Source organism: Schistocerca nitens, chromosome 10 (genome assembly GCF_023898315.1).
Source record: "Schistocerca nitens isolate TAMUIC-IGC-003100 chromosome 10, iqSchNite1.1, whole genome shotgun sequence".
NCBI classification, from domain to species: domain Eukaryota; kingdom Metazoa; phylum Arthropoda; class Insecta; order Orthoptera; family Acrididae; genus Schistocerca; species Schistocerca nitens.
The window spans coordinates 194,143,498-194,160,680 of NC_064623.1; the positions used below are offsets into that span (position 1 = coordinate 194,143,498).

Sequence of the window (17,183 nt, forward strand, 5' to 3'; positions counted from 1 at the left end):
ATTATATTGGAACAAATAAGCCCTCGGTCACAAATATTAAGTCAAAATTGACCTGGTTTCGACGCTACTATGAGCGTCGTCTTCAGAATTAGACTAACCGTTGTAAAACATATTAGGTATATAGTACATTAATAAAATTAAAGTTTGTACTGACTTGAAAAGATGCAGTACTTACAAGTCACATATTAAAAAAACATTTTAATTTTATTAATGTACTATATACCTAATATGTTTTAGAACAGTTAGTCTAATTCTGAAGACGACGCTCAAAGTAGCGTCGAAACCTGGTCAATTTTGACTTAATATTTGTGACCGAGGGCTTATTTGTTCCAATCATGTTCATGCGTCATAGAAGACTGGAATAAATATTATGTAATCGTCAGTGTAGGTTAAATAGCTAATCTTTACATGCTAATAAGATGTAAAAGCTGCAGACAGGCTTGATATAAGAATCCTTTGTACACATTTTGTTCCTCACAGTGCACTTGTCTTGAACACTCTGCTGCAGGGCACTGAATTACGGGGCCATAGGGACCATCCTGGCTCACGAAGTCACTCACGGCTTTGATGATACAGGTGAGTCTAGTGTGGGACGGTACTGCGTGTCACACCCAGCACTTTGAAAACTTCACGTAGTATCCAGACATTTTGCACATCTGCACTTTAGCGTTCTGTAATGTGAAGCACTGTAGCACAGAAACACGGAGTACAACAGTGATCTGTATGATCAGAAGCCGATTACGTATGTTTGAAACACTGTCAATTCTTTTACACATTCTTTCTCGCGGAAACGTGAACATGATTTACAAGTTCATAAATATCCGTTACTTTGATGTGCATTGACTTTCCTCGATGAAATCAGATTTTTTAACAAATTACATAACGCGACTGCGAAGTTAAATAACATAGGCGGCTCACTGCTTGTCGAATTCAAACTATTATTTGCTTCAAATTCGATACTTAGTACAGAGATTATGACACATAAAATAACCAAATACACGATTTAATTTGAAGAAACATGTTCCGAGAAGACATGATGTCATTATCGAGTTCTACAAACAAGCTAAACGCGATTCATTATATCGCATTATTTCACGTTATTACATGTAACGTGTATGTACCTTCCTTGTCCACGTAGTATTACGTATCTTAAAAGGATCACACTATTAGGTACAGTCAGAAATAGGCAAGCAACAAACAAGTCATGGTATAAAGATCGTAATTCACGGTGGCGCTTAACACCCACACATTTACTAACGGAAGTCAGCTGCCACTTATCTACGAAACAAGGATTGCATATCAATACAGCTGTCTACTCTACGGCTGTATGTCTAAGTCATAGCAAAAGCGAAAAACATTCTTACACCTATGTCAGATTTTTGCATTTATTGATATTTGAGAGAATATTACAGTATTGACTGGTATATTATCCCACGTAAACAATCATTTACAGCCAACCGAATCTTCATGACTGACTCTACCATATTACGCTCACTGCATATACTATATCTTGTAAGTTGTTAACCGTGCTAGAAATAGTGTGCAGAATGGCCTGTAGGTGGCAGCATAGTGCAGATGCACACATACTGTCACAGTACCAGTATAAAGATGGCCGCCCCACTTGCGACTTGCACCAGGGAAGAACAGCGTTCTGTTATTCGGTTTTTGCGTAGTGAAGGTGTGAAACCTATTGAAATTCGTCGACAAATGAAGGTACAGTACGGTGATGCATGTTTGTCACAGCAGCAAGTCTACGAATGGCTTAGGAAGTTTGCAAATGGTATGACTTCAGTGGAAGATGGTCCTCGTCCAGATCAGGCACAACGAGTTGTGACTCGACAGAACATTGCAGCACTTGAAGCTATAGTGAAGGAAAACCACCGAGTGGCACTGAATGACATTGCAGCATGTTTACAGATTAGTCATGGGTCAGCACACCACGCTGTGCATGATGTGGTCCAGTTTCACAAAGTGTCTGCAAGATGGGTGCCACGGCAGCTGACTCCTGGAATGAGAGAACGACGTGTAGATGCTTGTGCAGAACTTCCTCGGCGCTTTGAACGAGAAGGTGACAGCTTCCTTGCAAGAATCGTTACTCGAGACAAAACCTGGGTTCACTTCCACCAGCCGGAAACGAAGAGAGGGAGCAAGGAATGGCGCCATTCCTCGTCACCAAAACCAAAGAAGTTTCGAACAGAACCATCAGCAGCGTAGGTTATGCTGACTCTCTTTTGGGACGAAAAAGGCGTCATTTTGGAGCATTACATGTCTAGAGGGACCACTGTCACCAGTGCATCATACACAGATACGCAATGAGAGGAAACAAGTTCCGTTCTGATGAAGAGGTACGCCACGCGGTGCATGAGTGGTTGCACGGACTACCAAAAGAATTTTTTTCTAAAGGAATTTATGCACTTTCTAAGTGCTGGAGGACTTGCATTGAGCGTGGGGGAGATTATGTTTATATGTGATACAGTTTTGTACCACTTCTGCACAATGAATAATATTTTTAAAAATTTTTAAGGTTTTCATTTGACTCATCCTCGTACTAAAGCATCTTTGAACAAAATATTATGGCATATGCAGTGATGTCCTCCCCCCATGAACCATGGACCTTGCCGTTGGTGGGGAGGCTTGCGTGCCTCAGCGATACAGATAGCCGTACCGTAGGTGCAACCACAACGGAGGGGTATCTGTTGAGAGGCCAGACAAACGTGTGGTTCCTGAAGAGGGGCAGCAGCCTTTTCGATAGTTGCAAGGGCAACAGTCTGGATGATTGACTGATCTGGCCTTGTAACAATAACCAAAACGGCCTTGCTGTGCTGGTACTGCGAACGGCTGAAAGCAAGGGGAAACTACGGCCGTAATTTTTCCCGAGGGCATGCAGCTTTACTGTATGATTAAATGATGATGGCGTCCTCTTGGGTAAAATATTCCGGAGGTAAAATAGTCCCCCATTCGGATCTCCGGGTGGGGACTACTCAAGAGGATGTCGTTATCAGGAGAAAGAAAACTGGCGCTCTACGGATCGGAGCGTGGAATGTCAGATCCCTTAATCGGGCAGGTAGGTTAGAAAATTTGAAAAGGGAAATGGATAGGTTAAAGTTAGATATAGTGGGAATTAGTGAAGTTCGGTGGCAGGAGGAACAAGACTTCTGGTCAGGTGACCACAGGGTTATAAACACAAAGTCAAATAGGGGTAATGCAGGAGTAGGTTTAATAATGAATAGGAAAATAGGAACGCGGGTAAGCTACTACAGACAGCTTATTGAACGCATTATTGTGGCCAAGATAGATACGAAGCCCACACCTACTACAGTAGTACAAGTTTATATGCCAACTAGCTCTGCAGATGACGAAGAAATTGAAGAAATGTATGATGAAATAAAAGAAATTATTCAGATAGTGAAGGGAGACGAAAATTTAATAGTCATGGGTGACTGGAATTCGAGTGTAGGAAAAGGGAGAGAAGGAAACGTAGTAGGTGAATATGGATTGGGGCTAAGAAATGAAAGAGGAAGCAGCCTGGTAGAATTTTGCACAGAGCACAACTTAATCATAGCTAACACTTGGTTTAAGAATCATGATAGAAGGTTGTATACATGGAAGAACCCTGGAGATACTAAAAGGTATTAGATAGATTATATAATGGTAAGACAGAGATTTAGGAACCAGGTTTTAAATTGTAAGACATTTCCAGGGACAGATGTGGACTCTGACCACAATCTATTGGTTATGACCTGTAGATTAAAAACTGAAGAAACTGCAAAAAGGTGGGAATTTAAGGAGATGGGACCTGGATAAACTGAAAGAACCAAAGGTTGTAGAGAGTTTCAGGGAGAGCATAAGGGAACAATTGACAGGAATGGGGGAAAGAAATACAGTAGAAGAAGAATGGGTAGCTTTGAGGGATGAAATAGTGAAGGCAGCAGAGGATCAAGTAGGTGAAAAGACGAGGGCTAGTAGAAATCCTTGGGTAACAGAAGAAATATTGAATTTAATTGATGAAAGGAGAAAATATAAAAATGCAGTAAATGAAGCAGGCAAAAAGGAATACAAACGTCTCAAAAGTGAGATCGACAGGAAGTGCAAAATGGCTAAGCAGGCATGGCTAGTGGAAAAATGTAAGGATGTAGAGGCTTGTTTCACTAGGGGTAAGATAGATACTGCCTACAGGAAAATTAAAGAGACCTTTGGAGAGAAGAGAACCACTTATATGAATATCAAGAGCTCAGATGGCAACCCAGTTCTAAGCAAAGAAGGGAAGGCAGAAAGGTGGAAGGAGTATACAGAGGGTCTATACAAGGGCGATGTACTTGAGGACAATATTATGGAAATGGAAGAGGATGTAGATGAAGATGAAATGGGAGATACGATACTACGTGAAGAGTTTGACAGAGCACTGAAAGACCTGAGTCGAAACAAGGCCCCCGGAGTAGACAACATTCCATTGGAAAAATTGACGGCCTTGGGAGAGCCAATCCTGACGAAACTCTACCATCTGGTGAGCAAGGTGTATGAAACAGGCGAAATACCCTCAGACTTCAAGAAGAATATATTAATTCCAATCCCAAAGAAAGCAGGTGAGGACAGATGTGAGAATTACCGAACAATCAGTTTAATAAGCCACAGCTGCAAAATACTAACACGAATTCTTTACAGACGAATGGAAAAACTAGTAGAAGCCGACCTCGGGGAAGATCAGTTTGGATTCCGTAGAAATACTGGAACACGTGAGGCAATACTGACCTTACGACTTATCTTAGAAGAAAGATTAAGGAAAGGGAAACCTAAGTTTCTAGCATTTGTAGACTTAGAGAAAGCTTTTGACAACGTTAACTGGAATACTCTCTTTCAAATTCTGAAGGTGGCAGGGGTAAAATACAGGGAGCGAAAGGCTATTTACAATTTGTACAGAAACCAGATGGCAGTTATAAGAGTCGAGGGGCATGAAAGGGAAGCAGTGATTGGGAAAGGAGTGAGACAGGGTTGTAGCCTCCCCGATGTTATTCAATCTGTATATTGAGCAAGCAGTAAAGGAAACAAAAGAAAAATTCGGAGTAGGTATTAAAATTCATGGAGAAGAAGTAAAAACTTTGAGGTTCGCCGATGACATTGTAATTCTGTCAGAGACAGCAACGTACTTGGAAGAGCAGTTGAACGGAATGGACAGTGTTTGAAAGGAGGATATAAGATGAACATCAACAAAAGCAAAACGAGGATAATGGAATGTAGTCAAATTAAATCGGGTGATGTTGAGGGTATTAGATTAGGAAATGAGACACTTAAAGTAGTAAAGGAGTTTTGCTATTTGGGGAGCAAAATAACTGATGATGGTCGAAGTAGAGAGGATATAAAATGTAGACTGGCAATGGCAAGGAAAGCGTTTCTGAAGAAGAGAAATTTGTTAACATCGAGTATAGATTTAAGTGTCAGGAAGTCATTTCTGAAAGTATTTGTATGGAGTGTAGCCATGTATGGAAGTGAAACATGGACGGTAAATAGTTTGGACAAGAAGAGAATAGAAGCTTTCGAAATGTGGTGCTACATAACTAATGAGGAGGTACTGAATAGGATTGGGGAGAAGAGGAGTTTGTGGCACAACTTGACCAGAAGAAGGGATCGGTTGGTAGGACATGTTCTGAGGCATGAAGGGATCACCAATTTAGTATTGGAGGGCAGCATGGAGGGTAAAACTCGTAGGGGGAGACCAAGAGATGAATACACTAAGCAGATTCAGAAGGATGTAGGTTGCAGTAGGTAATGGGAGATGAAGAAGCTTGCACAGGATAGAGTAGCATGGAGAGCTGCATCAAACCAATCTCAGGACTGAAGACCACAACAACAACATGCAGTGATGTATTTATAAATGAACAGGATGATATTAGATGTATTTGTCTGTCGATTATTAATCAGTTCTATAAATTCACCATTTCACCTTGATGTTAAGAACTTCGACGTTTTGTGGTCGACTATTATCGACAGTCGATATTGACGAGTAGATGAAGAAATCGAACTATCGACGATTTATCAACATATCTTATGTCTAATATAGCAGCAACGGACTAACCAGACAATCAAAAAACACCTTAGGCGCCATTTCAGTCACTCACGCAGCTGACTGCATAGATGTTGCTGGCACACTCATGTTCATTGTTGCTCTGCTGCCCGCAGGTCGTCAGTACGACCCGAGAGGTGAACTGGTGCCGTGGTGGACCAACAGAACAGTGGAGGCATACAGTAACCGCACACAGTGCTACATCAACCAGTACAGCGCCTACGAGGTTCCGGAAGTCAGCAAAAAGGTAAGAGCACCTTCCTGCCCTCTTCCACAGTAAGGTACACCAGACTGTTCCTAGCTCGATGTTCAGTCCCCTTGGAGGTAGTCACTACACACGTGGCCCTGAAGACCATGTGTCTGTGGGAGGCTCAGTGGCTGCAAGTGAGGAGCAATCGGCTGTGGTCATACAGACCACCAGGTGTGCCCGTGGTTTACCTACTTCCGAGCACGATGACTGAGGAAATGACCCTTGCCAAGCCTCAGTGCGGGACGCTGCCCATCAACAAATGATTTTCTCTTCCGGTCAGGGGAGCCACCACTGCGTCAAAGACGTTGAACACAGGTGTCGATGCAGCATGCACTACTGGCCATTAATATTGCTACACCAAGAAAAAATGCGGATGATAAACGGGTATTCATGAACAAATATATTATACTAGAACTGACATGTGATTACATTTTCACGCAATTTGGGTGCATAGATACTGAGAAATCAGTTCCCAGACAAACCACTTCTGGCCGTAATAACGGCCTTGATACGCCTGGGCATTGAGTCAAACAGAGGTCGGATGACGTTTAAAGGTACAGCTGCCCATGCAGCTTCAACACGATACCACAGTTCATCAAGAGTAGTTGCTCGGCCACCATTGACCAGACGTTTTCAATTGGTGAGAGATCTGGAGAATGTGATGTCCAGGGAAGCAGTCGAACATTTTCTGTATCCACGAAGGCCCGTACAGAACCTGCAATATGCGGTCGTGCATTATCCTGCTGAAATGTAGGGTTTCGCAGGGATCGAATGAAGGGTAGAGCCACGGGTCGTAACACATCTAAAATGTAACGTCCACCGTTCAAAGTGCCGTCAATGCGAACAAGAGGTGACCGAGACGTGTAACCAATGGCACCCCATAACGTCAAGTCGGGTGATACGCCAGTATGGCGATGATGAATACGCGCTTCCAATGTGCGTTCACCGCGATGTCGCCAAACACGGATGCGACCATCATGATGCTGTAAGCAGAACCTGGATTCATCCGAAAAAATGACGTTTCGCCATTCGTGCATCCAGGTTCGTCGGTGAGTACACCATCGCAGGCGCTCCTGTCTATGATGCAGCTTCAAGGGTAACTGCAGCCATGGTCTCCCAGCTGATAGCCCACAATGCTGCAAACGTCGTCTAACTTTTCGTGTAGATGGTTGTTGTCTTGCAAACGTCCCCATCTGTTGACGCAGGGATCGAGACATGGCTGCACGATCCGTTACAGCCAAGCGGATAAGATGCCTGTCATCTCGACTGCTAGTGATACGAGGCCGTTGGGATCCAGCTCGGCGTTCCGTATTCCCCTCCTGAACCCAGAGATTCCATATTCTGCTAACAGTCATTGGATCTCGATCAACGCGAGCAGCACTGCCGCGATACGATAAACCGCAATCGCGATAGGCTGCAATCTAACCTTTATCAAAGTCGGAAACGTGATGGTACGCATTTCTCCTCCTTACACGAGGCATCACAACAACGATTCACCAGGCAACGCCGGTCAACTGCTGTTTGTGTATGAGAAATCGGTTGGAAGCTTTCCTCATGTGAGCACATTGTAGGTGTCGCCACCGGCGCCAACCTTTTGTGAATGCTCTAAAAAGCTAATCATTTGCATACCAGAGCATCTTCTTCGTGTCGGTTAACTTTCGCGTCTATAGCACGTCATCTCCGTGGTGTGGCAATTTTAATGACCAGTAGTGTATTTTAATTGAGAGTGATTTGTATGACGACCTGTGAGCAGAACTGTTTCCCCCACAGGACCTGCCCTCTTTACTTTAAACGACGAAAATGCGGGTGTGTAGACAACACGGTACCGAGTATAGACTTCTGATAGAATAGCCACGTGTGCTAGTAACAACGATCCAACAGCAAATGCGCCAAGGAAATCAATTAGTCTTCTGGCAGTGGTGAGGCCTGAGGATGGCGGTACCGTGCCGCCGAAACTCGTCGCTTATCGAATAAAGACATTCTCAAAATACAGCTGTGGTGGTACTTTCTCTGATATTTTAAGCTTTTGTTTATTGCCACGGCGAAATACTCGATGTTCCAATTTAAATGTGTACCAAAGTGGCTTGGTTAGCATTCACACTTAAGCACTCCCTCACCTAAAGTAACCTGGCACCTTTTACACAGGGTGCGATTCAAAAGTTTCAAGACTTAACACAGAACTAGAAATATATTGGACATTTAACTACAGTGGACTAAAATTCTTCAAAATATGTTCCTTCAGCATCAACACAGCGATGCCAGCGCGTTTTCCACTGTTCGTAGACCTTGAAACATCCCCTTAAAAAAATTATAAATTACTCTTACGTTATTTGATTTTCAAACAGCTGAGCAAAACTGAACGTACTCAGACATTACTCTCTTTACTTATTCTGATCAACATTACACTAAACTGACACACAATATTTTTAGCGCAACACAATCTGACTTTCAAAAATACCTACAAAAGAATGGCCCTGACTAACAATAACCTATACCTTTCATGAATCACTTACCTCACAAAAATCTTCGTTACTCAAACTACTGCAGTACAGCGAGCGCCAATACTGCCAGCTAAATAAAAGATTCTAACCACTGAAGGCACTAACTACTGATAGGCATAGTCAGCAAACGAAAGATTTTGATAGAGAACAAACAATGTATTTACCTTAATAATGTTCAAAAGTCAATAATATCCAGTATTACAAATTTACTCTTTCCGATGAACACACGTCCAGATCGTCCGCTCTTCAAATTCTGCCATCTGTCTGCCCACATCCACCACTGCTGGCGGCTCCCCTCCAACTGCGCAACGCTACGCGCTGTTCACATCCAACTGCCCAACACTACAATAGCGAATATTCCAACAATGTAAACCAGCCACAGACTGCACACAGCACAGTCAGTGATTTTCATGCAAAGCGCTACGTGAAGTTACCAACATAAAAACCTAAACAGCCTACTAACAACCTTCTGGAACGCCTCGGGCGTCATGCTGTCAAGGGCTCTCGTCGAAGCCTGCGGGATGGCGCGATGATGGACTCGAATCACTTCCCTTTTAGGCCTGTCTTGATTCGGGGGAGACGAAAAAGTCACTTGGAGCCAAGTCGGGGCTCTAGGGTGGCTGCGGCAGTGTTGTCATGTTGAACTTCACCAGAACTTCGGCGGCGGCGCGTGACATGTGAGCGGGCGCGTTGTCGTGGTGGAAAATCCAATCGCGCTTGATCTCCAGGCGGACGCGGCGAACTCGATCCCTCAACTATGTTTTGCGGCCAATACATGGGCGCACAGACTCAACCTCGTCACAAACAGAACAGCAGTTAGGCGAGGACAGAGAAGCGTCCTAATACGACTATCTGGAGCATTTGGCGCGACATCGATCGAAGCGCTGTGTGTAGTGCTTGGAATCTTCCCGATAGATATAACAATTAGGCATCGTGCCACACGGTACTGGTTAAAGATGGGCAGACTAGACCAGGTTAATATAATAACTGGTTCTCCGCTGAACGACAAGCGGGACCTCAAACAATGAAAAATCGATACATGGCCAGAAGAATGGGGCACAAGTGATAAGGGACGGAGAGTACATACACTTTTTCCGGATATCACGGAAAGGTTAAGAATAAAACATGACGGTCCTAGCCGCGGCATGGTGCATTTCTTGACTGGGCACGGACCTTATCCCACGCACTTGAACCGTGTGAGTCTAAGAGACACATCTACATGTACGTGCGGAGGTATGGGAAGCCCCAAACACACAATCCTATTCTGCAGCAAATACAGACAACACAGGAACACACCAGGACTACAAAACTTACAAACTGAACGACACATATACGATGCAATCAGATCACCAGACTTACGGGACAAACTAAACTTACTGACAGAAAAAATCTTAGATGAATACCATAAAGCATACAGGCTTGAGAGACCGTACAGACGACAAACCTAGATGCAGCACCTATATAAACGCCATTATGTGGAGGATGAAAACCGAGACAGAAAGAAGACCGACAGAAATGCATTAGTCTAAACATAATGTACAGCTATCACAATAGATTACACATAACCAAAGCTCAACGTGAATAGATGTAAACAGTGATGGCGCACCATCTCAATTGCCACAGGCAAACATGGCACTTTAAACCTGTTAATAGTGTAATTATCTTAGTAGCAGCTTTAGTAATTAGCATAGATCTTCTTAGTTAAAGGAAGCGAAGGATTGGAGACTGAGGATCATGCCTTGACGACTAATGCCAAGGCTTTCATCCTCAGTTCCCCAGGGTGGAGGGACTATAAACTTCTTTTCCTATCTTCTTTCCTCGTCTTCATTCTAAACTATATTTTTGTATTTCTTTTTCAAAATTTAAATTTCAAGTAAATTTTTGTTAAACTGTTTGGGAAAGCTGCCATAAAGAAAAGAAAAGAAAGACTAATAGCAAACAGAGATAACCAAGTAAAAGAAAATAAAATAAAAGAGACAAAAGCAAAACACGATAAACTATGACCCACCTCCACGTGGCGGGACATGGGTAACGGTGCGATCAGATGCGGGAACTGGTGCGGAGGTTCAGCCATATCAGCGCCCATATACCAATCGCAGCGGCTAAGTGGTCAATAAAGACTCACCTTAAGCAATTAGGTGGTGGGTCGTAAAATCAGGGCGGCAAGTGAAAAAAAAGATCCCTCAACTCGATGGACATTGTTTAGAAGTTCCTGTACGCTCTCCACATTTTGATCCGTTCGGCTTGATGATGGCCTCCCGGAGCGTTCGCCGTCTTCACCATTCTCGCAGCCATCTTTGAAACGTTTGCGCCACATGAAAACCTTTGCACAGAACATGGCTTTTTCCTTAAAGGCCTCTTGAATCATACTGAGAGTCCCTGTGGTGGTTTTGTCAAGTTGCACGCTAAACTTAATCGCATAACGCTGCTCCACTTTCGCGTCTCCCACTTTTCGACTGAGGTCAATGACACATAGTCACGCTGCAAGCAATGCGCACTTTCCAGGGTTCTGGAGGAAACTGCCGCAGCGTCAGTTCGTTCCCTGAGACCCCCTTCATCCCCCACTACTTCCCCCACCTGGCGGAACCAGTATGTGTCTGCTCCCCTACTCAGAAATGACTGTCTTGAAACTTCTGAATCACACCTGTGCTACTTTATACTTTATGTGATGTACTTATTCTGTAGCTTTATCTGCATTATGTGGATGGTCTTTTCTTAATTACTCGATGTCTGTGTTTTATTTTAAATTCCTGTTTGTTGATAGAGCTTGGTTTTACAATTTTTTGTTTTTAATTGATTTTCACGGCTTTATTTCATGCAAGGACACTGATGACCTCATCATTTGGCGTCCTAAAACACCGAACACTTATTAACTAACTAAACTGTTTGTCTCTTGTGACACCAACAGTACTGCCACATTGCCAGAGGAATTGCATAAGCGTGATGGAGTAAATTAGTCCTGAACGACAAATAGCTTTTTGCTACTTCTCAGTCATGTTCTCTGGAAACATCTCACCACCACCACTTCCTTGAAATAAATGTCTCAACCATTAGTAACTAATATGATTATTCTTGACTTCTTATAGCCATGTTCATGCTGTCAAATGCGATGTAGCACTTGTAATGAACTTACATGGAGCATCACTTCGCAGACGTGGTTTGAAGCATATGTTACAGTCGCCAACACTGCTCAATGAGTAGAATTCACATAATGGAACAGAGTAAAATCTGAAGTCGCTCGCAACATAGTACGAATACTAATATTACTTTCCTTATACACAAAACGGCATATCTTCAGCACTTAAGCAGTACAATAAATAACCAGACGACAAAATGTCTTGATGAACTTCTTTCCTGAAGTTCCTCGGAAGATTAAAACTCTATGGCGGACCGTCAGTAGAACCTACTACCTTCACCTTTCGCGTGCAAGGCTCTACCGACTCAGCTACTCACGGATGACTCACGACCCGTCCTACCACCTATAGGGAGGGTCGTGAATCGTGTTTGGATATCTCAGCAGGTGAGCATTTGTCCGTGAAAAGCAAAGGTCCCAATTTCAATTCCCTGTCCGGCACACATTTTTAATCTGCTAAGAAGTTTCAAATCAGTGTATATTCCGCTGCAGAGTGAAAATTCTTTCTTGAAATTTCTTTCTTGTTATTCTATTAAAGTGGTTGTTTGTTAATAAATTACTCTTATTTATGAAGGCTTGTTTAGTTACCGAACTACTTCTTTTAACGTCTATTACAGTTTTGTTGTCTCTGTTATTATACTTCCCAAGTAGCGAAATTCACGTACCTGCATTAGCATTTTGTTAACTGTCTTAATATTTGCTCTTCCTTGTCCGTTATACTGATTTATCACCATTATTTTAGGCTCATATGTATTTATTATTGTAGTTTTGTCTGCGGTTATTTACAGTTTGTGGTTATCCAGGACAACAACAAAAATTTTTTTTAACATACAGTTCATGTCCTCCTAAGGATAGCACGCATCATCAAATCGAATACGATGTACTTATTTATAGTTAATTTTGAACCATTTGGTGCCACTTTTCACTGTTTTTGAACTTTTTATGAATAAATTAAATAAGTATGAAGAGAGCAGCTTCGTCAGACACCTCTTATTATCCTAGCCTATTCCTTAGTACCACTGAAATATATTCTGTACTCAGGGTTTCGTACAGACTGTGACTCAATCTTTTATCTTTTCAGATTTCTAAACAGTACCGTCCAGTCCAATCTATCAAAAGTCTTCTCTAGGTCAATGAAAAAAAGCATACGTCTTCCTGTTCCTCACACATTTTCTTTCTGAGCTAATTTGTAGTGTCATTATAACCTTGCTGCTTCCATTTCCTTCCCCCCAAAACAAACCGTCTTCTCCTAAATGTCGTTTAATCTTTGCTTTTAGTCTTCCCTTAACGGTACTGACTACAATTTTTGGGCATGGCGCAGTAGCGCCAAAGTTAAATCATTGGAATGATCATTAGTATTTCCGCTCTTTGATATGTTGTTTTACTTTTTGTTAATTCCGTTGAAGCCGGCCAGAGTGGTCGAGAGGTTCTAGGCGCTACAGTCTGGAGCCGCGCCACCGCTACGGTCGCAGGTTCGAATCCTGCCTCGGGCATGGATGTGTGTGACGTTAGGTTTAAGTAGTTCTAAGCTCTCGGAGACTGATGACCACAGCAGCTAAGTCTCATAGTACTCAGACCCAGCCAATTCCGTTGGTAGTGTTCCATCCTATTAGCTTTTGCAAGGTCAGTTATCCTTTCCCGTGCGACACATAGTTGTATTTGGTTTCTTTTATTCTTATCTCTTGGTTAAAATTTATTTTTCTCAACCAGGTTAGTTTTTTATGGGATCTTGAGCCATTTGCGGTTTTCTTGGGTTCCGTTGCTTCTTCCCTAGAACACCCTCTGCTCTTTCAGTGATACATCTTATCTTCCCCCAACTTACTGTCTCCCAATATACCTTGTCCATCTCCATTTTAAATTTCTCAGCACTATCTCTATTCATTATTCTTTCTAGCTATCCTATGAACTCTATTAATACAGTGAAATTAAAAATTATATCACATCCCTATCCACAATAAATAAAAATGACGACCGTCAAAAGTAGGAGTCTGTAAGGTTTCACGATATTTTTTAATATCGTTCCGAATTGTTATGTTGTTATAGTGTGTAATGTTCTTAGTTATGTTTGTAAACCATAAGGTTACAGATGCAGTAGGCGTAACATTGCATACATAAATAATTCAGCGAATTTCTCTTGGGGGAAACGATAGCATTTTGTTGATCGATATCTCGACTCCACATGAACCCACGAACGTCATCAGACACTTTAAGAACCCGAAGAGTCTTTGATAATAATCTGCTCATATCAAGAATAATAAATATCGAAGCGTGGATTTTGCTCTATATTTCTTGACCCCAAAGTCACACGAAACGGAAAACGGTCGGGATCTAAAACTTTCTTTTTTGTTAAGTTCTTAAGCATCATACCATTAATCTCGACGTAGCACCAAACGACTACTTTCTTCTAGCCATTTTAAAACCGTTGTATAATACATCGGTAGATGCTGAATACGGTTTATGAGTGACCGAAGGAGTTTCCAGCAGGAAAATTTTAGTGTTCAGGTTTTTTTGTGTAAAATCATACGACATAGCGTTTCCACTGGGCACTGAAGGTCCGTTGGACTCTCTCATGTATCGAAGAGGTGCATCAGTTTTGTGACTGGAAGTGACTTTTGATTGTATGCTGACCGATGTTGTGCCCTTCACCAGAACCACTTACTTGCACAGTGTTAAATATACGTTCGAGGCACATTAAAATCATGCACGCGTGGTCTTCTAAAGTCTGAAATACGCTGGCGATGTGTCACAGTAGAATAATTATTTGCTAGCGGCTTTCGGTGGTGTAAAACTGTCTTCAGTTGAAAGTAACTCTGTAGTATGCTCAAGTTAGGGTTGCTCCTCTACCTTGTACATACCCGAAATTTTCTATTATTGTATCAAATTTGTCTTAAAGCTTTATAGATATTGGTCAATCGTCACCAAAGGATGTGATTTTATAGTTGGTGGTGGACGTCTGCCTTTCTAGTGAACATTGAATTAACTGGATGTTGATGCTGGAGCATGTAATGGTGGACATTATGGCACCGCTAATAAGATCTGAACGTACGATATTCGAAATATCGACACATGTTTAAAAGTGCCTCTTCTTTTCCGCCTTGTGTTCTTTCTAAAAAAAATGCCACCTTACCTGGAGAGAAGCGTCACGAGTTTCGCTGCATTAGCAATTCACCCTATGGCTTTTTACGTTCCTCCACACTCAGAATCTTTAGTTGGGCTGCAGACGTCAGTTTACCTTCAGAACACGGCGAGACTCTCTTAGACCTTCTCTCTCTGAAATCTACATATGTTTCGTCGTTTAGTTCGCAAAAAAGTAATCTTTCATCGGCAGATTCCAAAATGTGAAACTCCAATGGGTACACACTCAAGTCACGTTTATGTGACCACCAGCCAAAAGCCCGAATAACTGCCAGTTGTAGCACGGTCCTCTGCGAGACGTGCATTAAGAGATGATGATGATGATGATGTTTCGATTGTGGGGCGCTCAACTGCGCGGTTATCAGCGCCTGTACAAATTCCCAACCTTTGCTCAGTCCAATCTCACCACTTGCAAGAATGATGATGAAATGATGAGGACAACACAAACACCAATTCATCTCGAGGCAGGTGAAAATCCCTGACCTCGCCAGGAATCCAACCTGGGACTCCGTGCAGGATGAGTCAGTGAGTTTCTGAAAGATACCGACTGGGGTGTGGAGCCACACTGACTCCATTGCTGTAGCCAGCTGCCACAGGTTTCTCGGTTGAGGGTCCACGGCGCGAACAGCGTGTCTGAGTTGGTCCCCCAGTTTCTCGGTTGGGTCGTAGTTTGGTGACTTTAGTGGTCAAGGGAGTATGGTGACTCATCCTGGTACTCTTCAAATCATGCGCGTGCACTGTGAGCTGAGTGACATGCACTGTTCTACATGCTACCATGTTGAGGAAAAACAAACTGAATATGGAGTGTGAACATGGTCTGCGAGGTCAGATGCATACTTGTGTTGATCCATTGTACCTTCCAGATGACGAGATCATCCAGTGAACGCCACGAAAACATTCTCCAGACCATAATGCTCTCTCCTCCATCCTGGACTCTTCCAATGTTTGCTGCAGGGTGTTTTCTGTCAGTCAGAAGGAGTCTAAAACGTGATTCATCTGGACAGGCGACCTGTCGGCATGCAGTAGACGTTCAGTTGTGGTACGGCTGCGCATATTCCAACCATCGTTGCCAATGAACGACAGTCAGCACGCGTGCATGAACCAAGCGCCTTCTATGGAAGCCCACGTCCAGCAACGCTTGCTGAACAGCTGTTGTGGAGACGTTGCTGGTAGTCCTTGATTCATCTTGATGCTCAGCTGTTCAATAGTTGCCCGTCAATTCGCCCATACACATCTCCACAGCCATCACCCCCACCCTGTCATCTACAGTCCGCAGTGCACTGCAGTTGCCCCCAGTGCCAGAACTGGATAGACCCATTTTCGCACCGTGGCATATGAACAGTTCACAAACTTAGCACTTTCAGAAATGTTCCACCCTTGGAGCAAAAGGCAATGGCTATGCCCTTTTGGACATCAGGTAAATCGCTCCATTTTTGTAATACAACGGCTACACTGTTTTCTATGTCGCCTTGCCATGCTTTGTGTACCCCACAGTGCTAGTGCAACCACCTGCCGTCGGTGACTGGTTATTGCAGTCTGACATCGAACATTGGCGGTGGTCACATTAACGTGAATAAACCATGTCGGTATCTTCTGGTCGTTAACTGCCGATTCGCCCAGATACCTACGCTTGGCGGCATGCAACTTCCCAAATGATATCTGGGCGGCTAATTCACGGCGAGGTCCGTTGTTCTGGCCAGCCTGGGTGTGGATTTTAGGCGTTTTCCTATATGTGACCAGGTGACTATTTGGCTGGACACAGGTCTCACCTAAATTACACGATTCATTGGCATGTTCATATGCTTCCAGGTGGGATAACGCTAGAAACAGACTGTTGGCGTACACACATTCCATCGCTGGGATTCAAAGGGGTGGCGACAGGAAAGGTACCTGGCCACCATCAACCAGCAATATTGCCAAAGTCATAAAAAACATGCTGGCCCAGCGTAGAAGCGTGATGAAGGCCAGGAAAAAGAAAAAGAAGTGGTTAACAGTTGTCCAAAGTTGTAGGTGTTTGATATTCGTAAATAATAAACAAAAATTCAAGTAATACTTGTTTATTGTTGCTCAGAACAAAAACCGAACCATCTCGCACCTAGCTCAGTG

General features: G+C 43.0%; 1 protein-coding gene across 1 annotated transcript in view; it reads left to right on the forward strand.

Annotated features, from left to right (window-relative positions):
- LOC126209990 (endothelin-converting enzyme homolog) overlaps positions 1–17,183 on the forward strand; it is a 309,515-nt gene that overhangs the window by 239,305 nt on the left and 53,027 nt on the right. Inside the window, exons 17-18 of the mRNA XM_049939099.1 lie at positions 509–576; positions 6,175–6,305. Coding sequence (XP_049795056.1) covers positions 509–576; positions 6,175–6,305 — 199 coding nt within the window. The remainder of the gene's footprint in view (positions 1–508; positions 577–6,174; positions 6,306–17,183) is intronic.